We start from the raw sequence: 25206 nt of genomic DNA on the forward strand, positions 1-25206 counted from the left end.
CAAAAACAACCAAATCGAATTCCTCCATTTCAAATACAACCAAATCAAAGTTCAAATCAAAGTAAAAAAAAATGAAGCATTCATTGGAACAAAGCCGCCGAACACAAGTTCAAAGAAGTTTAATGGCAGAAACTGGTGAAAAAGTGTCTAAAAAAAAAACCAAAACATAAAACTGTTTCTGAAGAATCCAAAACATAACATTGTTTCTGGAAAAAAAAAAAACCAAATACAGTGTTTGTTTTGTCTGGCACAAATAAACACTATATCTGGAAAGAAAAGAATCAAAATCCAAAAACAGTGACTTAAATTATAGAAACAGTGACTTAATTTCAGAAACAATGACTTAGATTCCAGAAACAGTCTATGTTTTAACCTTTGACTGTTTCGTTTCTTTCATGCATCAGTTGATTATATTTAAGAAACAAGGTGCTTAATTTGCTTTGAATCCAAATACATTGAATTTCACTATTTCTTTTCTAGTTTACATTTAAGAAACAATGTGTCTATTTCATTTGGATCCAGAAACAATGACTTAGATTCCAGAAACATTGTTACTTAAAATCCAGAGACAGTTTATTTTTCAATCCAAAAATAGTGACCCGTCGTTATTATTGAATAGCATGCAGATCTCAAATTTATTTTCTGGAGAAACAAATGATGAACTCTACTGATGAAGAAAAATTGAAAAACAGTATCTCAAATACACTATGAATAATAACGACGATCACATTTCAACGAAATAATACAAAATATAGCATGAGGATCTATATTTTTGTTTCAAAGAAAAAGAAGGTCTGCAAAACAACGATGAACTCCATTAACAACGAAAATCTGGAACTCAACCTAAAAAAATTAGGGGTAAAATCGACAAATCATAATTTATTATAGTTGGGTCATTTTTAGTTGAACTACTTTAATATGAGCCTTGTATTAATCATTAAACAAAACTTATAACATGGTTTTTTTATTAAAACTAAAATTTTTCAATCCTTTTTCATTAGTTTTCAGTTCTTGGCTGGGCGTAATTTGATCTTCAAGATCGCCACTATTGCAAGAAGCGGAAAATCAGACCAAACATAAAGTATGCAAGTCTTGTCTTGACGTGAATAGTTGACAAACCTAGCAATTACAAAACCATTTGATGTTCTATTTAACATGTTCTGGGTGTTGCACCTAGTAAAAATAAGACATGCCAAGGACAATTCCAGTGCCCATGTGAGTGATTGTCAGTTATTCATACATGCCTAATTGACCTATGTGCATAAATGATTTCAAAATGTATTAACGGCAAGCTGTCTACTTCTCTCTTCCATCTTATTGCATGTGTGAGAAGTTAAATTTTTAAAATGCAGTTAGTTCATGAGACTAGAACTTGTGACTTAATCCCGATAAATTGGAGACTGAGTGTTACTTAACCAAATGGTCATGTGCATATATTCGTGAGTTCGAATAGGTAAAACCACATTATATTTTGGACCCAAGTTATAACCAGCTAACCGAAACATTGTTAAAACAAATTCCCTGCTTGCATTGTCTACTTGTATTCAATTCGATAAAGCAGTACATTTTAAACGCTTAAACGCCACTTAAGGTCTAAGTTACAGCTTGTTCTTGGTAAATAGCAATGCCGAGGCATTCACAACCAGAAAATTAGAGTTGCAAACACCGGCATCCGTCGTGCCATCACGAGTATAACTTATTTAAAAGTTCCAAGAGAAGAACTGCTGCCGAGTCCTTGGCCTTCTTAACACTGGGCATAGGCTCCCCGACACATTCGTCTGTCCATCCCCTGTCCGAGGTATTCACACGTACCGCAAATGTGAACTTCTTTGCATGTGCAGGGCCACCCTCATTCACACACCTAAACATGCAAACATATCAAACGTTTTGAAACAGTCAAAAACCAACTAAATTTAAAACGTAGTACGAGCTAGAAATTTTTATCTCGAATCCCTACAAAGCTATGACTTCCAAACTTATGTTTAATTCCACGTACTTCCTCTCTAGTGATAGTAAGTGTTAATGATGAGTTCAAAATTTCTTACCGGTAAAACGGCATGGGCCAATTTTTCCGCAAGCATATGTCATTCAAAGTTTGTCGAGTAAATGTTTGGCTACCATTCTTCTTCTTCTTCCCATTCTCCTCCTTCTCTTTTGCTTCAGCTGTTTCCTTGTCTTTCAAAACAGCAAGTGCATTCCTAGCAGCCAGTTTCTGTGCCATCTTCTTTTGCGGATTCTGAGCAATTGCCATCTGGATGCCATCAATGAAGACTTCGACTGTAGCCACATTTCCACTTCGAGTGGCTTTGTATTCCAAGCCTTCAGCCAGTTGCTGGCATCTTTCTTGCAGCTCACGCACCGGATGCATTGGCAGTGTCTCTGGAGTAACCATTGGTTGCAGCAGAGGTTGAAAGACCTATGACCACACAGATGGAAAGACCAGAAATTCATGGATTAGTTTCCCAAACTCATCACCAAAAGAACATTGAAAAGTGAAAATGCAGATTAGCTAGTGCCTTGACAGAGATCTACCTTCCAAACAGCTCCGGTATCACGTCCACTGTCAAGAAAAACGGCACCAGCAATAGATTCAAAAATGTCACCCAGAACCTTTGGAGCTTTGCAATCTCCCAAACCAAAGGAGTTGAACCCTGGCTTTGATAATTCATTTCCGACTTCCTTCACAAAGTCATGAATCTGTAAACAGAATCCAAAAACACTAAATTAGGATCTAGGCTGTGTGCTCGCAGCTAACCTGCCTAATCCGTAAACAAAATAAGATAACCATCAGCTCACCATTCAAGTATGAGAATCCAAAGTTTTAAGTGTAAGAAAGAGACTTGAGTACCTGTTTTTCAAGGGCAGTCGACCCATGCCGAAGGTGCACATGGAGATAATGTTTCACAGCAACACGTGCAAAGTTTTCATTGTTAACAGCAGCAGCTCGCAGATCAGTCAACCTGCCCGGAGGTAGATTTGTGTACGTGAAGAACAAGTGCCTGGTAATGAGATGATCTAAGACGGCATCACCAACAAACTCCAGCCGCTGATAGCAGGATACTCCAGCAGATGGTCGAGAAGCATGACTAATGGCTTCTACCAAAAAGCCCCTATCACTAAATTTAAAATTCAGAGCACCTTCTAAGGCATCAAAGTTGACACTCCTAAGTACACTCTCTGGAACGCTAGATGGCTTTGGTATGCACTCTAGCCCATCGGGGTCAAGCTCTATCTCAATTCCAATCCACTTCATGAGATGGTTAGCAGCATTTTTCCCACCTTCAACATAATAAACTCCGATAAGTGCTTCGACAACATCTGCAAGTGTCTTGCTAGAGAGGACTCTATAAGAACTCGAGTCACCTTCAAGCTCCCCATCCTCCAGCTCATCATCCTCATATATATCACCAGGGCGATCCATTTGCCCTACAGGGTTTTCCTCCTCGTCAAACAAGGACGATTCTCCATCGTTCGTATACTCATCAAAGACGGGTAACACCCCAGGTGCAGCCCACCGAGATGGAGAAAAGCGATCTGATTGGATATATGACTGAAGTCCTTTTTTCAATGCATACTGGTATAAAACCATGTTGCTAACCATTTGTTGCCTCATCCTAGTAAGCTGACCCTCGTGTTTCTGAGGGTATTTAAGAAAGAGAAATCGACTAACAACCCATTTCAGGTAAGCATCACCCAGAAGCTCTGCTCTTTCATAGCAAAATGTCTCCTGGCATGAAGCGGCTGTCAGGGCTTCTAGGATCTGTAGATAGCAGGCAACACACATTAATCAAGTAGTTAATAGCCACTTAGAATAAGCACTTGAGATGATAAAATACCTTTGAAGCAGGGACAGAATAGTTTATCATATCTTTGAGTTCAACTGCAAGCAGCATGCTTTCAACCCTTCTCATTATTGAGGGTAGTCTCTGGGCACCACGGACAAGTGATCCGGGCAATGGGTGTACTAAACAAAGCTCGGGAGGGAGGAAAACATAGTACGTTTTGTCAAGAGTTTCTTCAGATTCACCATCTTGTTCTGCATAAAATCTCCATTAGCTCAAAAAAAAAAAAAAAAAAAAAAGGTGAAATGTAAATTAATTTAAGGGTAAAGAATAGAGCATACCTTCCGTGTGTTCAAATCGCGGAGACAGGAGATTCTTGCAATATGAGACACCCCGTCCTCTTATTAAAGGTTGTTGCTTATAGACCAACTCAACTCCATACCTATATAAAGAAGATCAAAGAGCCAAATGCACCCTTCACTGTGCAAGAAGAAAGAAGAAAGCTTCTCCAATCTGTAAGGATTCGCAACTATTGGCACTGGAAAATTTATTGGAACATTTCATTGATGAATCAAAATTTTCCACCCGACAATAGTTAACTACTTCCTTCCAGATTAAAACTAGGTGGTGTTTGGTCTGTGACATGAATAAAATTTTCATTACCCTGACAAGTGCAAATGAAAATGTTTTCATTCACTTTCTAACATTTCTAAAAACAAAATGCTACTCAGGAACCAAGCACCACCATAGCTTTCCTCTTCTTCAAGCACATAATCTCAGGTGCATTGTAGCCGTCCATTAAGAATTGACTAGTTTCTAGGTTTAGGACAATAAATCTAGAAAGGCATAATAAAATAACTAAAAAAACATCAGAATCTAGAATGGAAAAGTGTATCATACTTTTGCTTGTAATAATCAGCATATGAGCTGTACTCCACAGGGCCAAGGTAGCCTTCTTTCCGGGGGAAAGAGTTTTCTGCCGTCATATCATAGCATATTGAATCCACATAAAACCTCTTCCCTGAGTGAGCAGCTGTCACAATCCTCCCGACCAAGCCTTCAACACTGACACATGTAGGATCAGCCATAAATAACTTGTCTTTGGGCAAATCTACCGGCCTTCTAATATCTAGGGCATCCCGATCAGGCATCAATCCGGAAGCTTTAACAACATCAAACTGTGCCACAGCTCCTCTGATACCATAGGTTGGATGGGATTTTTGTCCAAAAGCCATGCCATGACGCAATTTCGCGAAACCATACTCCCTTCTGTCTCCACCTAGAGTACGCTCACTTGTGCCAAGGGAAACATCAGGTCGAGCTCTTTGAAGGGGATTATTCCAAGCCTCTGCACCATTTATATTTTCAACCAGATCCCAATCTATTTCTTTCATAGGATCCACACACTTATCGCTAACCACAGGGACAAATAAATAAGCCTTTGCAGGATCCCAAGGAGTGGTGGAAGGTTTGACATCCACGTCCAATACAATACTCATCAATCTTACATGAAAACTTTTAAGGGACGCCAACTGTACACAAGAAATTGAAAATTTGTTTAAAAATCTGTAGCTGAAAATCTAAACAGTAAAACCGTTTTAAAATTTATCACATTCGAGTAGGGTAAGAATTATCAACCTGACTTTCAGTAATATATATTGAACCCCTGAAGACAAGGGATGCCTTTGTAGTCATGGTTCGAGCGATAAATAGATCCATCGACATCGATAACACCTATTAACAGAAAACCAGTTAGCAAAGAACAGGGAATGAAAAATAGATGTCATCACGCCAAAATGGAAATAACGTACCTCTGCATCCAGTTCATTTCCTACTAGAACTGCGAAATCTGAAACTTGATTCAAGAAAGGATCTTTTGAAGAGCCAGAGTTTACACATTTCACGCCATACATGTAAACATGAATCAATTCCGAGTCACGGCCCAAATCTCTTCCAGATAAGATCCATTCTCCCTGAATGCCAGAGAGTAAACAATGAGTACCGTAACACATATACATAAAAAGCAGGAACCTTAACCAAAGATCAGCAGAGATAAGCTAAAGCATATGACATGCAGGATGAACTTACCTTGAGAATATTAGCTACACCTTCGGGATAGAACTCTCTGTGCCTAGCAGTTCCAGGAAGTGGATCTCCATCATCATTCTGGTCAACCTGTTCTTTTTCTTCCCCGCTTCCCTTGTCTGGCAAGAGCATGTCGGTAAATGCTCCCATCTCATGGAGTTTCTTGCAAGCAGCCAAGCAAACAGCCTGCACGATAAGGAAAAGATAAGCCCAAATCCTTGGATGATGTGAAGCAAAGGTATCATGATCGTAAAAAACAAAAGCATGCCTGCTGTGCAAGGTGCATAGAACTGGACACGGGACCCTCAAGTGTCTCAAATTGTGCGTTACAAGGGAGTTGAAGTTTGCATGAATATTCAGTGTGACCTCCTTGCTTCTCATGCCTCACCATAACAAACTCAGGACGAAGAATTGAGTACCTGAACAACAAATTTAAAGCAAAATCAGTAACATGGACCTACTTATAGATGTCGTGGCAAAAACATTACTCTGATGAAAGAAGAACCTGTCGCTGGGAAGCTGAGAGCAGTAGAAATGGATGAGTCCAACAGCAGAGTTTAAGCTCACAACAGCACCGGTTGACTCCACCTGGTACACTGTCCCTGGCGTTGTATCCACTGAAATTAGCCTATCACTATCCTTCAGATGACTCAGGTCAGTTCTCTCTATTGCTTCCTTCCGTAAAGTCTCCTCACTATTCCTGGCATTCCTTAAGAATGCTTCATGCGCCAGATTTCCTCTACAGGGCACCCAAAAGAAGAAGAGAAGGTTTGATGTCAGTTATCCTATGAAAGATAATGAACTGATCAAAGTACAATGTGACAAATTTCACACAAAGAAACAAATGAGTTTTAAGTAATATTAGCCATTGTTATATGAAAAATCAGTGGTGACCATTACTGATATTAATGGTAATATGGAGCCCAAGCAACTAAGTACCTCTCCACCATTAAGATGTAATCAGACCCAGGTTTTCTAGCACGACCCCTGGACTGAATGTAAGCCAAAACAGTTTTTGCAAGGTCAAACCGAATAACAACATTGCACTGCCGGATATCAAGTCCTTCCTCAGCAACACTAGTCGCAACTAACAGTGTCACCTGCGAAGAAGTAAAAGAAAGTTTTAGATCGGAGAAGATTGAATCATGACGACCGCCTTCCATTCAATTTAGTACAAAAACATGGTATTTATACATACACGGCCATCCTTGAATTTGGCAATAGTGTCCTGCATTTGGCAACTTCTCATTTCCTGACTATTGTTGTGGCCGATAAGGCTAGCACACTCTATAAAACCTAAAGAAGGAAGTTCTGCGAAGACCTGCATGTTTGGAAGAACACTATTGGGTGAGGAAATTGAAACAAGAAATGATAAAAAAAGACAAATAATATCTATGCATTCTTTAATTCGAAAAGAACAATATCTAATAACAAATACTACCTTGGGAAGAACTAAAGCAGACACAACTCGCTCCACAAAGATGATTGCACGAAAATCTTCTGTATGCTGATACTTGAGAAGTACTTTCACCAGTGACTGCACTTTTGGAGTCACCTTCCCATCAGCTACAGCAGCTCCCATTATCACATCTACATGCTCCCCGCCAGAGACAACTACACAGCACAGAGAGATAACTTTAGATGAAATGTCGATCAAATGAACTCATTAACTCGGGGAATGAATGATGAAGAGCATGCTCGAAAAAGTAAACAACCCGACTAACCATGACTATCAGGTAGCTCTCCTTCCTCCATCTCATCAGGGTCATTTCCATCACAAGAAACGCCATTTTCTGAATCTGCTACTTTTGTTTCCTTGTCCGAAACAGCTCCCTCTGATAGCTGACATTGTAAGAGATTTACAACTTTGCTCAGGTAGGATTCCTGAAACTTGACATCAAGCTGGTAGTTTGCCCTCTCGTCATTTTGTAAGGCTGTCAAGAAAGATTGTGCAACCTGGGAAAGAAACCGTGTGAGCAATAGTTTCATAAATGATTATATAACTAACTTAGGCAGAAATATTATTAAATTGTACCTTGTAAGCACACCATTGACCCAGTTCACCGAGCGCATAATTAATAGCCCTCAACTTTTGAATTAGGTTAACAGCCCCATCACTTTCTGTTCTTTCGGAAACACCATACACTTGGCGCAGCTCTTCCTTGGCCCCAGCATCTCTGGCTCCCATAAATTGCCATTTACTTTTTCTAGAGCTGAACTTTGCAGCTTCTTCAACTTCCGTTTCCATCTTTTTTAGCTGCTCATGAAGGGACCATAAGCTAGCTCCTTTATCATACTGCACCACTGTTTCGGAAGGCATTGGAACATGCTTTTCAAGCTCCTTACGGTCCTTTATGGTACAAACAATGGAATCTAGTTTACTTTCAAGATTACGAATCTTTATTGCACAATCTATTTGGCTGGAAACACCTGAATGAAACATAATCATAAGAATTGTCAATATATTTTGATTTAAAATGTCACCTTGAAAGTATTAAGAGTTGAATTTAAGACACACGATCTTGAGTAATTTCATAACTCGACAAAATAAAATACCTTTTAAATTAACAGGAGAAGCAGTCATCCCAAATACAGACGGTCTCTTCTCCTTTGAGGTTGTATGATAGAACTCAGACATCACTAAAGAATATGGATGTTTCTTCACAGCGTGATGACACTCATCCAGAATCAAGAGATTGATTGCTTCCATTTTTATAATGCTGTGCCTCAGAATGTTCAACAGAATTTGAGCTGTCATTACCAGAACCTGCAGGGGAAAATGTCAAATTGTAATCAAGGAACCGAGGACCGAGCAGGAACCATCCTAAGCTACAGGATTGACAGGAGTGGAGTAACCTATCAACCTTCTATTCTTGATACAGTAATGTATTGCTATCGGACGCAAAACCTTTTAGCTTAAACCCCCATAGGATTTTTCAAGGGAGCGGAGCATTCAGTTTTAGAAATTAATTCTACACTTTAGGGTTTGTTATTCTTCTGGACAAATTCTTGCTCTTCTCCCTTTTCGTTTTAGATTTCTTGCTCTTCTCCTTTCTCGATTTCATTTCCTTGTATTTTCAAACTTAAGTTTGTTAATGTACACTGCCAGTGTACTTTTTGGACTCTCTCACTTTTCCCCTATAATACTATCACTCAAATGCTAATGTGCACTAGAAAACATTAGAGGGACAACCATGCGGACGGAAATTAGATGACTCACGCCAACACCAAGCACAGGTCACAACAAACAAATATACATTATAAACGCATAAGAGAAGTAGAACAAGTAATAGCAAGTGAAATGATACCCAAAGTTTTACCGAAATATATCATTAGAAAATAACAGCATTTAGAACATAAGACGAGTAACAAAATATACAGGATATGTTCTAACAACTAAAACGGTAAGACCTACCTGTTTCGTGTCGAATTCATGCTGCCATCTTCGGGTGTCCCAGAAATCTTGGCCCATCTCACCACAATAATGGCCCACTTGGAAACCAGTTCGCTCACGAATAACTTCAGCTTGCTGAATATGAACAAGACAAAAACATACCATAAACTCAAAAAGTGCAAATTACAACGGATGGACACCACATAAAGTACTTCTAAGCAGAAAATGAGCACTTCAACTTACACACGCATTACCTGATAAACAAGGGGAACTTTAGGAACGAGAAATACAGCGAGCATCTTTTTGTTCTGCTTTTGCTGCATATCACTGCAAACACTTTGCATGAGAAGCACGGCAATGAGTGTCTTTCCGGCACCTGTTTCAAGAAAAGCTATTGTATTTCTCTTCTTTGCTTGTTCAAGCACATCCAATTGATACTTCCTAGCTTGTTCCTCAGGAATTTTTTCTTTAACCTCCTCCGGTTTCTTCTCAGCCTTCCCATTGAATTGCTGGTTTTTCATATCAGCTATCCTACCCTCTTTGTTATGATCAGGTTCATAAGTCCCTAATCGAAAAACAAGCTCATTCGTTCCCAACTTATCCCTCTCCCAATAACCCTTTGCCTCCCTGTCTCTACCACCCTCCCTCCTATTGTAAGTACCATAATTCTCTCTTCTCCTAATCCGATCTCTATCTCTATCTCTATCCGTCCGATCAATATCCTCGGAATCACGAGGCCTCTTCCTACCAAAACTCTTGTCCCTCATGTTATATTGCCCTCTGCCTGAACCATACCTCCTTCCGTTATCCAAAGCAACCCTCTTGGAGAACCTCTCTTCACCATCCATATCTCTCTCCCTCACAACCCCATTACCCCTCCTCTTTTCAAACCTTTGATAACCATTCCGATCACCCTTACTCTCTCCATTATCAGCCTCCAAACTCCTCCCTCCACTCCGAACATTGTGTCCAACCGAGTCATCAGCATACTCCCTATTCACAACCACCGGCGGCTCAATCTTATCACAACCCTCAACAACAGCAATGCCAGTACCACCGTTGGCATTCACATCTGAATTCGGACCAGTCGCACCAGGGAGGCCAGCACCGCTCTTGATACTGTCAAGAATGTGATCAATCCCCCCGAAAAAATCGCCCACCAACCCATCCTCCTCCTGGTTGCAGCCATTGCCATTGGCCACCGCCGCCACCAAAGGAGGACCACAAACTGGAGGTTCACAGAACTCCACGAAATCACCAATCACATCACACGGTATGTCCTCACAAGCATCCAGCCAGTACGAAGGCCGAACCGCCTCCTCACTGGGAGCACCATTCCCAGTGTCCCCAGAAACCCTAGCCTCCTCCATTGCTAAACCCCAGTATATATTTCAGACTATATCTATATAAATAATATGTATAACAACCTAGATACTAAAATATTGTATAAAAATCTAAAATTCAGCTGAATCCAATCAAACAACAACAACAACAACAATTAAATCGAAATCGAAATCGAAAGGCGAAGATTGTTAGAGGGAGAGAGTAAGAGAGGAGTGGATAGACCGTTCGGATACGCAGAATGAATGAACGATTGAAGAAACAATGGCGGTCTTTTATGAAGAAACCCTAATTAAAGACCATAACTTTTCTTCCTTTTTTTTGTGGGGATTTTTTTTCTTCTTTTCTGAGATTCCCACGGTCTATCTACGCCTATTCTGCTCTCTATCTCTCTTCTTCTTCTTCTTTGACCGGACCCTCACGCTTCCCCCGTGCTCTCTCACTCTTGATTCCTTTGCTCTCTCTCTCTGCTTTCAGATTTTTAGAGAGAGAGTGAGAGAGGAGGGCAAAATTCAGACACTTTCCCTATATGTACTTTTGATATTCCTTTTCTACCCTTTTTTCCAACATCGGGAAATTCTCTTTTTCCACTCTACAGATTTTTTCGTTCTTCCTAAACACTATCATGTGGTTTTATCATTCTACGTCGGATAATATCATGTGGTTTGATAAGATAAAAGAGGCTTGGAAATGGAAAATCACTCTTTATTTTTTTTCCATGTTTGATAAATTACTGCAAATAGTCTAATATCTTAGTGGATTGCATACTGAAATATCATCCATGAGCCATAAGTTTGAAACTTCCCTAACCCCTTTAAATATTGTAATAGCTCCAAATCCTTCTAATAATATGCAATAAATTAGGGTCGGAAAAAATTAATAAATGTCGTGAAATGAGGTAGGTATAACAAACCCTTGACAGATGGAGGATTTGCATTTTTCTCATTTTTTTTCCACCATTTATTGCAAACCTCTACAAAATTTATTGCAGATGCAGCTTTACTAGTGGCAGAAAGTAATCATGCATTTACATCTAATGCGGTTCGATCTCTCCCAAATTTCTTCTTTTCTAACATATAACTATCTTAAACCATTAACGTTATCGCTCTACTAAATATATGTAATATATTAAATTACTAATTATCAAACATGGTAAATTTAAAAGTTACTTTTATCATATTGTTCTTCACATGCCAAATTCACTCTTCAAATGTACTTATAAGACAACAAAAACACATGTTCTGGTCTGAAACAGTAACGTTATATGATAGTGTTCCGAAGAGTGAGTTCCTACGCGTCAATCAGCCCCGCCACTTGGGTGTTCAACGTTGTTCTGATTCGTTGGCGATCTTAGCCTTTTGAACGTGGCGAATTGTTGGACAGCAACATTCGGATTTCAGACAACCTACTTTCCCACTGGATTTGCACTTAACCACTCGGCTGTTGAATGGACTGTGGAATCATACCTGTGACCTAGGGGAGTTCGGATCTCCTGTACCAATTTTCCACTGCCAACCCTGTGACAACACTAAGTTGGTGACATCTGTCCCTTCTCTTTAACTCGCATGCAGAAAGTAAAATTAAAAAACCAACAAAATTCAAATAGAAAACCAGAAAACCCCAGGCCAACGAATGCCTCGGGCCTCGGGCCACCTTACTCCTCCTTGTCGCCGGCAAAACATCATTGTCATCATCTTTTTCTTTCGCCGCGCCAAAGATCGACGGATCGAGCGAAGAATTGGGCGTTCATGGTGACGGCAGCGACCGCGATAGGGTTTTGGTTGGGCCTTGAAGAATAAGTAATTACTGGTTTTGGGGTGGTGGCACTCATTTGGTGTAGGTGGTCCTGCGCAGGGCCGGCCCAGGCCCAGTGCAGGCAGGGCGACCGTCCAAGGCCCAAAAAAATTAGGGGCACCAAAATTATTAGGGCGGTATATTTATATATTTTTTTATAAGAGTATAAATTTATAAAATTTGGTTCAAAGACATAGAAATTTAACTAGAAGTGGTGGTTTGTCATTTGAAAATAATGAGGAGGTCTTGGGTACAAAACACCATGTGTGCTTATTTACTTTCTATTTTTTACAAATTTCTTTTTATAAGAGTATAAATTTATAAAATTTGGTTAAAAGATCAAGAAGTTTAATTAGAAACAATGATTTTTGTTGTTTAAAATTAACAAGAGGTCCTAAGTTCGAAATGCTATGTGCATGTTTATTTTTTACAAATTTTTGTTTGGTTGTTAATTTATTTTTAGTTACTATCTAGTAGCTATGTGAGTTGTTATTTTTAAATATTCGTTTTAATTCAAGTATAATCTTCAACAAAGAATAATATGTAAACCAAATTTGCAAATTATATGACGTGTCATCAAAATGTTTAATTTAGTGCCCATTCATTAATAATACATATCAATTAAAGACTCGAAAACATCATTATTTTTAGTCCCATATTGACAAGGTTAGTAAATAAGAAAAAAAACATCTCACGATTTATTCAAAAACACATTCAAAGTTCAGATGAAAAACAAAACTCATCATCTATCTACTTGTAAGCCCGAAGTTTTTTTGTTTCCCTCTCTCAATACAATAAATTAGTCTTTCTGTGTTTCTAAATTATTGAGTTTGAAGTGTTTTTCTAAGTATAATTTTTTCGATGTCTTATGTGTGAAAATAAATAATTTTCTTACATGAAATCAGGGCATTTTTTTTTACGTCGCCCCAGACCTCAAAAATCTCTAGACCGGCCCTGGTCGTGCGAATGAGTATTGTGGCAGAGGCGGGGTGGCCAAGGCCATTGAGAAGGTTCAAATGCTAAAAAATCTTCAAAAATTGATCGCTAATTCATGAGTGGGTTATATAATTTTATGAATGTTACGGACTATTATATGGCCAAAAAGAGCATCAGGTTTTTTTTTTTTTTTTTTTTTTTTTAACAAATCATAGATTTTGTTAGGTTAGTCACCGACAGGATTTGAACTCACGCTTTCATGCAATGACTCAACACATTTCCACCATTATGGTATAAGACCACTTGTCATCAGGTTGGTTAAATGTAGCCTCACTTTTAGTATTTTTGGGATCAGCTCTTCACTTGCAATAATTAATTTAATTTAACGACTAGATTTGAAAACATATAATTGTAGTTTAATTAAATTAAGCAATAAATTTGGAGTATAACTTTAAAACTAGTAAATTATTAATGGAGTTATGTTTGACCCCTTTGGTTGGAGTATTGGAGATGATATATGAGTATGTGGTATATGAATATGAACTAACACGGTTCATTCAAAAGTAATTTGTTTTAGGGCTATAATTTTGGACTAGGATATATGTAACCTTTCGGTTGAAAATGGTCTAACGGAAATGGGTGGGTGGGGGAGCTTTGTTGGGTTGGGGTATTTTATTTTTTATTTGAGTTTTTACTTTTATTTTTTATTTTACAAAGGATAGAGAGTTAAGTTGTAGTGAAGTCGGCACTCAGTACTACGATCTAGTGATATTCATTTTCACTTGAAGGTGAGATGTCTTATATTCGATTTTCGTCTTTGAACCTCATTATTATGAGCCTATTGTGAGGCTAAGCATGCTCCCTCCCTCTTTGTAAAGATAATAACGTTTTTTTGTTTTTTTAAAAAAAAAATTGTAGTGAAGTCGTGGGACACTTGTAACAACCACAGTGCGGAGAGACGCTGGATAGAGGGGATTTTGGGAACAGGAGATCCGGACCCTATCCATGGGATGGTGAAGCCACCGCAATGCTCCTCACGAAGTCAACCATGACGGGGCTTCCTGACCGTTGGATCCGAGACAGTGGACGAGATGGGAATAATTCGCGAGATCGGGTTGAATATTTTTATTCCATCAGATTTTGTGTTGTGGGGCCCCGAAATGAGACTGGTCAGGTACAGATGATGCATTGGTTGTGGTCTTCCAGAATATCTGGTCCCCATCTTTTGCGACCTTGTTGTGATTCCATATATTAATTAACTTTAATGTTGTGGACTCAAATGCTGGGCATTAAAATACAAAGAATGTTGTGGACTAGTTTTTTTTTATTTTTTTATTTTTGGTGGGTGGACTAGTTATTCTTTAGGAATAAGAATTGTCTGTCCTCCCACTTCCGGTGTCCTCCTGCTTTGTGTGGTCACGGTTAAGTTACGTCAACTTTTTATATTGTTTTTTTATAGAAATAATAAGACAAAAATGAATAGTAATATAAAATGTTGACGTGGCTTAACTGTGACCACACAAACAAGATGGCACGAGAGGGCACCGGAAGTGAGAGGGCAGACAATCCTTGTCCATTCTTTAGCCAATGTTCGATATGGACGACTAGATTGATTAGGCTAAACTAACTAAGGACTCGTTTGATATCTATTTTCGTTTTTAATTTTTAGTTTTTTAGTTTTAAATTTTTAGAACAAAAAAAAATAATTTTTTTTTGTTTTTAATTTTTAGAAAAAAAATTGAAAACGAAATAGTTATTAAACGACTCATAACTAGCTTTTGTGTGCAGTCAAAGGGAAAAAATGTAAATTGTCTTCTATGGCTAGTTTGGGATTCTTTGTACTTTTTTTTTTTCAAAACTGCTTCTGTTGTTCTGTGAGAATAAACAGCTGTGAAAAAAACAGGTAAGTGTTTGGTAACATATAGTGCTAAAAGGGCTTTTACCAAAAAAAGGAGACTGAGGTAGAATTGTCAATATGAAAGTTTCATTAAATTATACTATTCACCCACCTCCTATAAAAAATGTGTTTTTTATAAGCATGCTTACAGCTGCTTATGCATTCTGTGCATTCTGTTGTTTTATACCCATGATTTTGAAGAAGGAAAAAAACAATTTTTTTTATCTGCAAACATAATTTTATCCCCCAACTTTTTTAAAATGCTGCTTTCTAAAAAATTTAAGCAACCACAAACAACCCTTAGTGAAAGGACATGAAAGTTGCCTTGTAGCAAAGAAAATTATATCCTCAATAGTGCCACGAGTATGATCTATTCCTTATGGTTCTTGGTACACTCTACACAACGCATTCTCCATTCACCCAATTCACATGATTTACCAACAAAAAAAAAGCCCTCTATTCACATGGGCCGGCTTATAGCTATGTGGACTGGGCCCAAAAATATTTCTTTTAAGACTTGAACTACTTCCTAAGCCCTTTTCTTAGTGTTTTGGTAAATGGGCCTAATATGAAAACAAAATTGATCACACACATATTACCAATTTTTCTCTAGTGCACCTGCGGATTCGTATACATTTGAATGGGAACCGTTGGATCAAATCTTGATTGTCAGTAGAAAAATGAAAGGTTGAGTTACAGCCGGGGTTTTGATTTGAAAATGATGTTTAAGGTTTGGGTTTGAAGAGATATTAAAGCTCACTCTTGGATTTTTAATATTCGATTGGATCAAACAGACTCGGTAGTAACTTAACCATTGCTCTTTCTATTACCCATCCAGATCAATATGAAATGCACTACTTTTTTCTATCACGAGATTAGCATGTTAAACATTTGCATTGAGTTAGAGCCTACCCAAGTTTAGAGGCGGTTCCGCCTTTGTATCCAAGTTTTTTTCTAAGTTACATTTAAATAAACTAACGATTTCATTAAATATCTCAAATCAAATAATTAGATCCACTCTCTAGTTTCATTAACATCTTCAACTAAAACTCAAGCAAACATACCAAAAAAGTCGTACAAAGAGAAGAAAAACAGAAGTTGGGTACTTTGGTCGGTGGTTTTGGAACCCTGGTCCGGTTTCGGTTTCCCCTTTCAGTTTAATTTCTAGTTGAAAAGGAACTACCCAATAGTAAGTCGACTTTGCTGAAAATTGAAGTACACATTATTTATTATGTACCGCCAAAGCCAACTTTTTGGGTGTTCAGAGTATTCGGTACCCCAAGTATTTTAACTAATAAAACTTAATTTTTATATAAAAATGTCGTACCCAGTGCACAAGGCTTCCTCTTTACGCAGGGTCTGTGAGAGGTGAATGTCGGCTAGCCTTTCCCCCATTTATGGAGAGGCTGCTCCCAAGTCTCGAACCCGAGACCTACCACTCATGGGCGAAGACACTTGCCATCGCACCAAGTACGACCTCTAATAAAACTTAATTTTTATATATTTAAATAAAAATCTAACAGTTTAAATATTTAAAATACCAAATACTCCAGAACACTTAAAAAAATCTCTTCCACCAAATCCCCCTCCAAATCCACATTTCAAAATTTTTTGCTGCATGTGGAGCACGCTTTCGTCCCCACATGCACACATAATAGTGACAGCCTGCAAATATACAAATTGAGTTTCCCCTTCTATATGCAATTTGAGTACTCAAAAATCTACCTTTAAGGTGTTTGTGTTTTTAAAGAAAGGCTAATTAAGGTGACCACCTGTTCCATTTTTTTATTTAATACAAAAACAGTCGAGCAGGTGGTGATCTTCCATATTTTGATCTTGTTCCCTATAAGTGCTGCTTACTTTCGATTAAAAGTTCTTACCCTAGATCCCATACATGCTGAAGAACATATGAAGTCCCACGTCCGAAACTTGACAAATTAAAAACATAATCTATATTAGTGGTTTTACTTCTAATTGTATCGAGACGTTTTATGATGAAATTTCATACATGATGATCTAGCTAGCAGGTGATCATTAAATTAGAGACGACATTAACGCTTGATTCATTAATAGTGGAAAGATGAACTCTCTCTCTCAATTTTTTACATTGAGCACGTGGTGATCTACCACATCCACATGCATTTAGCGGCAATGTAGCATTTTAAATTGGACCACTGCAAACATACTATTTATTTATTTTTCTTTTAAAAATGGACCAACTAATGGCAGTGCCACGATAATCAACCATTTTAAAAGCCGGAAAGACTCATAAAGACATTTCAACCTCCTTACCGTGTGGAATACGGGCCTTGAGTTCATCTCTAATCACTAAACCACCTCGTGATGGTTACTGCTAACGTACTACAGACCTGATCATTTCATGATCTGCATGATCTTTAACAAGCTTGTACATCAAAATATATATATACGATACCAATTAAGCAGGAATTGTAGCTGGGTTTTAGTGGGCTATGTACCCAGCTATTGCAAGAGGTCCTCGTATTACAAGCCAAAGTTAACTACTAAGTGAAGAATAATTGAAATTGTGTATATATTTTTCTATACCTAAATTTGTCAGATGTATATGCTTTCCTATATGCATGTATCTATAAGGACCTAATTAATTAATCACATCCATGGAATTATAAAGAGGGTTTGGCTATATCGGAAATTTTATTTTTCTCATGTTCATAAGATTTTGAATACGTTAATACATCAATTGGTAATGTTCTTAATTATGTGTAAATATTAATTTGGATGGTGAAAATGAGAAACAGCCAGTGGCTAGAGAAGTACTTTTCTTTACAAAACCGACTTTATAAGAAATTGTAGAGAGGTATTTTTCTTAAAATTTCAATGTATTCTAAATAAAAGTGCTTTTAGTGAAAGAGTTTCTTAAGCAAAAGTGTTCTTAGACAAGTATTTCTAAACGGGCATTATTGTAAATAAATATTCGTATAATGTGACAGACTTTGAGTGGAATGATAATGCTACATCACAATTAAAGGTGGTAAGTATGACTATTTCCTCACCAATTTTTCTCGCACTCTATGCAGTTACAAGTTTATTCTCAATATGCTATATTTTATGTATATGTGATTCTCACATGTAATATATACAATAAAATGATTCTCAGAAAGAATTCTTTGTGAACTTATATGGAGCTTGAAGATTTTCAAATCCATATCAATTTGTATTGTAGTGGCATTTTCTTCGTATAAATACATAATCTAATTAGGATATATATTTCTACACTGTAGTTACAGTTTCATGTACAAATAGTTTTGCACTGTAGTCACAGTTTCGTCATATATATTTTGTCTCATGGACACGTAGAATCACCTAAGTTGAGGATGTACTAAGCTAAAAGTTGGATGAAGCTAGGTTGCTTTTGTCTTTGCACGTGTGACGAATAATGTATGAAGTATTAATATTGAACTTTAGTAGCATTTATATTAGTTTTCTGTTTGAATTTCAATTAGTAAGTTATGCCATTAGGGTTATCCTAGTCGTGAGGTTGTGTAGAGTAATGGGTCGGAGTATATTAGATCTAGGATCAAAACTCTCCATGTAACAAAAAAATAAATTAATACGTAAACTAAAATGTTGCAATTTTATAAGTGTTGTGAGATTTTCTACTTAATCTCAAAGCTCTCAATTACAAAAGACTTATAACGTATGAACATGCGTCGTGAGCAAGAAGCTACCATGAGTTATAGTTGATCATCGTTTTCTAAAAATTTAAATATAACACACATACTTTTATATAGTTCTTCTATGTTGTACTTAAATATATATTGCACTTGCGAATAAAAAGGTACTGATAGGAGACTAAATTTTTAAACAAACTTTATAAACCAAATGATGTAGTTGTTAATCACTGGATTATCACTAAAGTATTGATTAACGTGCTTATTTTCTATTTGTGATATATTATTTGGTTTGCAAATTTGGTTTAAAATTTTGATCTCTCTAGCATTATTCTGAATATAATATTGACAACATATCAATCACATATTGACAATTGTATGTTCCCAGTATCGACAATATAACGACTAAAACAATCTCTTAGTAAAACACTAGCTCTAGTTTCTATCTTCACTGTGTATTCTGTTTGTCATAAAAAAAATGGAACTTTAACGAAAAGCACTCGGTACTATTCACTTTAACGAAAAACCACATTTTTACACTAAAAAGTCAATCATGGTACTATTCACTTTACCCTTTATTTTGTCCTTATCATTGAAACTCAAAGTTTTCAAGCCATTTTCATTAGTTTTCCTTAAAAAATAATGTTAGCCCTGAACGAGTCACACCCTATAAAAACCAGCTAGCCCCCCGCATGTAAAACTTCCTGGTCCGGCACTGAAGGTTAAACCGTTGAAGTATTAGGGCAGAAAATATACGTGACACAATCGAGACTGATCAATTGGAAGACAAGTAGTTCTTGTTGGTTTCTTTCTTTAAACTAAATAATACAATAGAGTACTGTACATAAAGGCATGGTATTATTCGGGATCACATGTTGACAGATCATAGTGCTATATATGTTAATTAATCGATTAATTAAACATGAATAAATAGGGAGAGGTATGGCCTTTGCTACGTAGACAGGGGCCATGCCATGTGTAATGTAATGAAGAGGAAAACGACTTAACAGCCTGAGAGAGAGACTGAGAGCCCCAACGGTTTCTCAGAAAAGGCAGGGCGCGCGGGCAGAGAGAGAGAGAGAGGGCATGAATGAATAGAAATATTATTAGTAGCTAGCTAGTATAAATAGACCATTAGAGTGGGGTTACAAATAAACATACTTTGTAGGAGGGGAAAGAGAAAGGAGATAAAAGGGAAAGACAGAAAAGCAAGGGAATGGTGGCTTTGATCAGCACAGCAATATGCTGCTTCTGCTTTCTGCTTTCTGCTTTCTGCTTCTGCTGGTGCTTGAAAGTTGATGCTTGTTAATCTTTATAGTATATGATCTTGTGCTGTTTTAGGGTTGTAGCTGTGGTGCATCCCAGCAAGTGATAAATGTTGCCCCCACAATACTACTGCCTTTTTACACATTTCTAAAGGAATTATTTGGGTAATATCGCCTTTCCCATTCACTTTGATGCTCTTTGGTTGATTCGGTTGCGTCCCCCTTGCCTTACATCATGGTCCCACTTTACCCACACTCACATATGGTGTCTCCCATTAACCTTATATATATTATGTGTTATTTGATTACTTAACACAGCTAGCTAGCTAGCACCCTCCTCCTATATATTATGATAGGATCTTCTATATAATACATATAGGCCATAGCTTCCTATGTATAGTCCTAGTCGATCGACTCTTGGGCTTGACTTCATTAGTAGCCATTTTTAGTGGCAGAGCTAGCATGGGATCATTGTTTGTCCATAAGTTCAACAACTTCAAAAACCTTATGTATATTTGTATGTATATTGTATCGAACCCTATAAACAGTTAAGGCAAACTAAATACAACCTCCTCCTACTTCTTCTTCTTCTATTTTTCTTTATCATTTATGTCTTCCTTTTCTCTCTTCTTGTGTGCAACTCTATTGTGGGCGTCAAATGCTCGATGAAGTGCCTTAGTTGACAAGCCTTGACAATCTTCAACATTACTTTACAGTTTCCTATAGCCACCTTTGGCAAGCCTCTACTGGCATAAGCCTTCAGTAGATGTTGGTAAGAATCGACATGTTTCTACCATGTACTCAACCGAAATGATCTAATGAAGTATTTTTTGGTAGAAATTATGACCTCATTATTTGAAAATCCTGGCTTCATGTCATCATCTTCATATGAAATATGGATGCATGCCACTCTACATATGGTTTGTGGCAAATAAACTACATATACTATATATGAAGGAATGAAATTTCTAGTTGATTTATATTGTAAAATGGGTTCACACATATAAAATCAATTTGCAATATAGGGAATGACCAACTTCTTATAAGTCTTTACAAAGTTTTTCCTTTCACCGATATGAGACTCTTTTACTTTTACAGTCTCACATCTAACGCAAAACTAGTTGTTACATTGAACTCTCGATGTGAGACTCTCTACGACTGTGTTTAGATGAGAGATTTTCAAGTGTGAAGAGATTGAGCCCAAGTTAATAAAAGGAATGAATTACAAAATGTTAGACATGAAGGATTATAAATGCATCATATATAAAACCACTAAAGTATGTAAGAGGTTTTTGAAAATGATTCCCCTTATCTAACATTTTGCGATTTATTCTTTAATTATTAATTTATCTTTAATCTCCCGAGACTTTGAAAATCTCTTATCCACATATAGCCTAAATATCAACTCTTTGAATTTCAAAGCTTTAATTTGGAATAAAACACACTCTCATGATATATGAAAGGCGGAGCTAGTTCTGCCGCAGTACATTAAATTAGGAATTTTCATGAAAAAGACTTGGATTAAGTTTAATTTAATAAAAAATCATGCTATAAATTTATGAAAAATTATATTTAAATCCATATAACCTATTTATACACTCAACTTAAATTTTAAATGTGAATTATCTTTTTTACCCTATTGCATAATTACCATCAAATATAAGATGAAATTAACAATAAAATTAAAGTTTATTAATAAACCCACTTAATAATCAAACTCTACAATCACTTCAAACCTTACGATTACGCTATATTTATCATACATTCATTCTAGCTAAACCCTTAAAACGCTATCATAGAGAAAAATATGCTCTTCTTGACCAATGGATGATGATTATGAAGTTTTGAAACCTCCAATTAAGGTATGAATCGATTTATGCAAGTTTCTTTACATTTGATTTCAAATTTTTTAGGATTTAGAAACAAAATTAACGCCTTCTCTATTACACTTGCCCAGAAACTAAATCTAAGTTTAACTCCGTAACAATAAATGTTCAATTTATAGCCTTCACTAGAGATGTAATTTTCTTGGCTTAGAGCCTAAACATGTATTATCCAAAGCCTTCTACTTGTTTCTGTGAAAACAGTTAATCTTCTGGGCAAGTAAGATGCGAAATTGACTAAAACATTGACACACAACAAACTATTTTTATGATTTCTAAACTACACGTTGTCTATTTTATATAACTTAACCATTGAATATAATTTATACCTAGCTCTCATTAATTAAGCTTGAACTTGACAAATGCAGGAGCAAGGATCAAACATTAGCACCGAGATGACACAATTATTTGAACTCAACTTAATTGTATATCAGAGTGACGAGTACTGCACCATTTACATTACCCACTGGTCCTTGCCCTTGTATATTAGAGTGGCAAATATGCAGCAAAGATTAAGTATGAGACAAATAGGTAAGAGATATTACTCTCTTTACACCTTGAATGAGTTCTAGAATATTGATTTCAAGTTTTTATTTTCTAAATGGGTGTAAAGATAAATTTAGATATTGAAGTGGGTTTATGAGGGTAATTTAGGTAGTAAATTGATTAAAAGTAATATGGGTTTAGAGAGTAAGTTGGGTGTAGAAAGAGATTACATGGGTTCAAATAAAATTTTCCTAACTTTATTTAATGAAAAAGATTTAAATTTTAATGAAAAACCCTTAAACTATAATAAAATGACAAAGAACTTAACTTGGAAACTTTGATGAAAATGGCTTGAGCTAAGTTTATTTTAACAAAAAATCATGTTATAACTTTATTTAATGAAAAAGATTTAAATTTAATAAAAAAACCCTTAAACTTTAATAAAAAGGATAAAAAAAACTTAAATTTTAATGAAAAAGACATAATTTTAATGTTAAATTTAAAAAAAAAAAAAACAGACGCGCGGGAACCGCGTGTCCTCACACATACTGTTTATGAAACTTACTACATTGTTTATGAAACTTACTATATTGTTTATGAAACTTACGACATTGTTTATGAAACTTAACGGTACTAAATTGTGTATGAAATTTTGCTACACTGTTTATGAAACTTAACAGTACTACATTGTTTATGAAAGTTAACGGTACTACACTGTTTATGAAAGTTAACGGTACTACACTGTTTATGAAACTTATTACATTGTTTATGAAACTTAACGGTACTACACTATTTATGAAACTTAACGCGCGCTGGGCACATATATTTATATTTTATGTTGCATGCGTATGTTTATATTTTATGTTTTTTTTTATCTTTATCATTAAATAAAGTTATTAGATAATTTTTTATTAAAATGTAAAATTTTAAACCCTTTTTCATTAATTTTTCTTAACTTTTTAATTGGTTGTGAACTAGATGTGCATACCACGATGATATGGGACAATAGTTACGGTTTTGGAATGACAGTATATGTCTGAGGAGATGGAGGAGGAGGAGGAGGAGGAGGAGGAGGAATCGAGAGAGGGGGCCGGGTGGGGGACAAAATGCCAGCACCCGAACAATGATGGCGGGAACTGTGGAAGGTAACCACCAACTGTATGTATGTAAGGTAGTCAGAGTGTCGTTGTGCGATTCTAGTTTGGTTAGAGAGAGAGAGAGAGAGTGGGGCATATTGTTGCATGCATGTGGTCCTAGAAACCCTAGGGCTTCTGCTCATGGCCCTCGACCTAGATAGCTAGCTATAGCTATCCGTAGATGATCGATGATACAGAAAACAGTAGTACGTTGCCCTAATTATCATATAATAAGAAAAAGTCCAAAAGATGAATAGTAAAAGAAGGGAGAGCAACTGAGCAATTAGCAAGAGCTAGCATCACTACTGCAGCAACTGCACTTATATATATGAATAAACGAAAAAATAGAGAGGGAGAGAGAGAGAGAGAGAGAAGTAGGTTTAGGGATGGAGAACGATTATGGCGAGCGGGTAACCGCGATTATTTATTCATAACCGTTTATATTTATACCCGCATAACCGTTTACCTGTTGGATAATTGTCTAAACGGTTATATCTATATCCATAATCGTTTATAAATAATTAATCATACTTATAACCGTATACTTATTTAACCGTAATCATTAAATAGCCATTTACCCATTTAACATTTTTAGATAGGTTCCCCGACCCCATTAGGATTAGGGCTTCTGAGATGTAGCCTTTAGCAATACCTAGAGAGAGAGAGAGAGAGAGAGAGAGAGAGAGGGCAGGGCGGCACCACCAAGCAGTGAGCGAGTCAGTGATGGCCATGCATGCATCATCCCCCATACCCTTTCCTCGAGCTTAATTTTAATTTGATGTAAACACGTGACATTTCATCGGAAATTCTCGGTAAAAGGTTACCTACCGTTTCTGTGAAATGCTATATATGCATATACATAATCGATATTTGAAAAGTAAGCTGCTCTATAATGTACATGATTCAAATATAAAATCTCTTACTTTCAAGCGAAGAATAATACCATCAGACCGTAGTACTGAATGATTTCTCACCCTTAATTTAAATATATCCTTATTATTCAAAACATGCTTGACTAGAACTTTGCATTGATCTTTTCTTGTTGAAATCGAAGGATAGATTTTTAGTCCTTGTTCAACTCGAGCACGAATGATGAGAAAGTTTTTAATGTGATAGACATGTTGTGATGAACTAAATTCACTTATTATCATATGGGTAGACGACATAGTTGATATATCATGGATCTAAACTATAATATTAATAAATTGATACACATATTATTAGATAAATGAATTTATAACACTACATGACAGTGTAACATACACGTTGAAAATTGTCTCGTCAATCTTAAAAAGATGGTCAATTTTTAACAATGTAAACCCTTGCAATTACAACTTCTTCGTGTAATTCAATTCTTTAGAATTCACCTTCGTGGCAGCTTTCTCATAGACCCATACCATAGACTAGATTTTTCTCTCTTCAAAATGGATATAACTAAACCCTAGGAGAATGATTTATGTGTAATCAATTACTTCAACCCAATACATGGGAAGAGAATCTTAATCCAACATGTCAAACTTCTCCTAATAGCTAGCTCCTTTTGATAATCCTCTAAAC

General features: G+C 36.6%; 1 protein-coding gene across 1 annotated transcript; it reads right to left on the reverse strand.

The window, feature by feature from the left end:
• Positions 1 to 1504: 1504 nt before the first annotated feature.
• LOC126618036 (endoribonuclease Dicer homolog 1-like) lies at positions 1505 to 11147 on the reverse strand. The gene is made up of 20 exons (XM_050286109.1): positions 9516 to 11147; positions 9283 to 9396; positions 8424 to 8634; positions 7903 to 8297; positions 7592 to 7823; positions 7309 to 7481; positions 7066 to 7188; positions 6807 to 6967; positions 6373 to 6606; positions 6136 to 6286; positions 5871 to 6053; positions 5594 to 5755; positions 5421 to 5516; positions 4683 to 5314; positions 4124 to 4224; positions 3837 to 4036; positions 2849 to 3760; positions 2533 to 2697; positions 2046 to 2416; positions 1505 to 1861 (listed from the first exon to the last, which is right to left on the reverse strand). The coding sequence occupies exons 1-20, from the start codon at positions 10629 to 10631 to the stop codon at positions 1684 to 1686; spliced, it is 5910 nt and encodes a 1969-aa protein (XP_050142066.1). The 5' UTR covers positions 10632 to 11147; the 3' UTR covers positions 1505 to 1683.
• Between the last annotated feature and the right edge of the window lie 14059 nt (positions 11148 to 25206).

Source organism: Malus sylvestris, chromosome 1 (assembly GCF_916048215.2).
Source record: "Malus sylvestris chromosome 1, drMalSylv7.2, whole genome shotgun sequence".
Classification (NCBI taxonomy): Eukaryota; Viridiplantae; Streptophyta; class Magnoliopsida; order Rosales; family Rosaceae; genus Malus; species Malus sylvestris.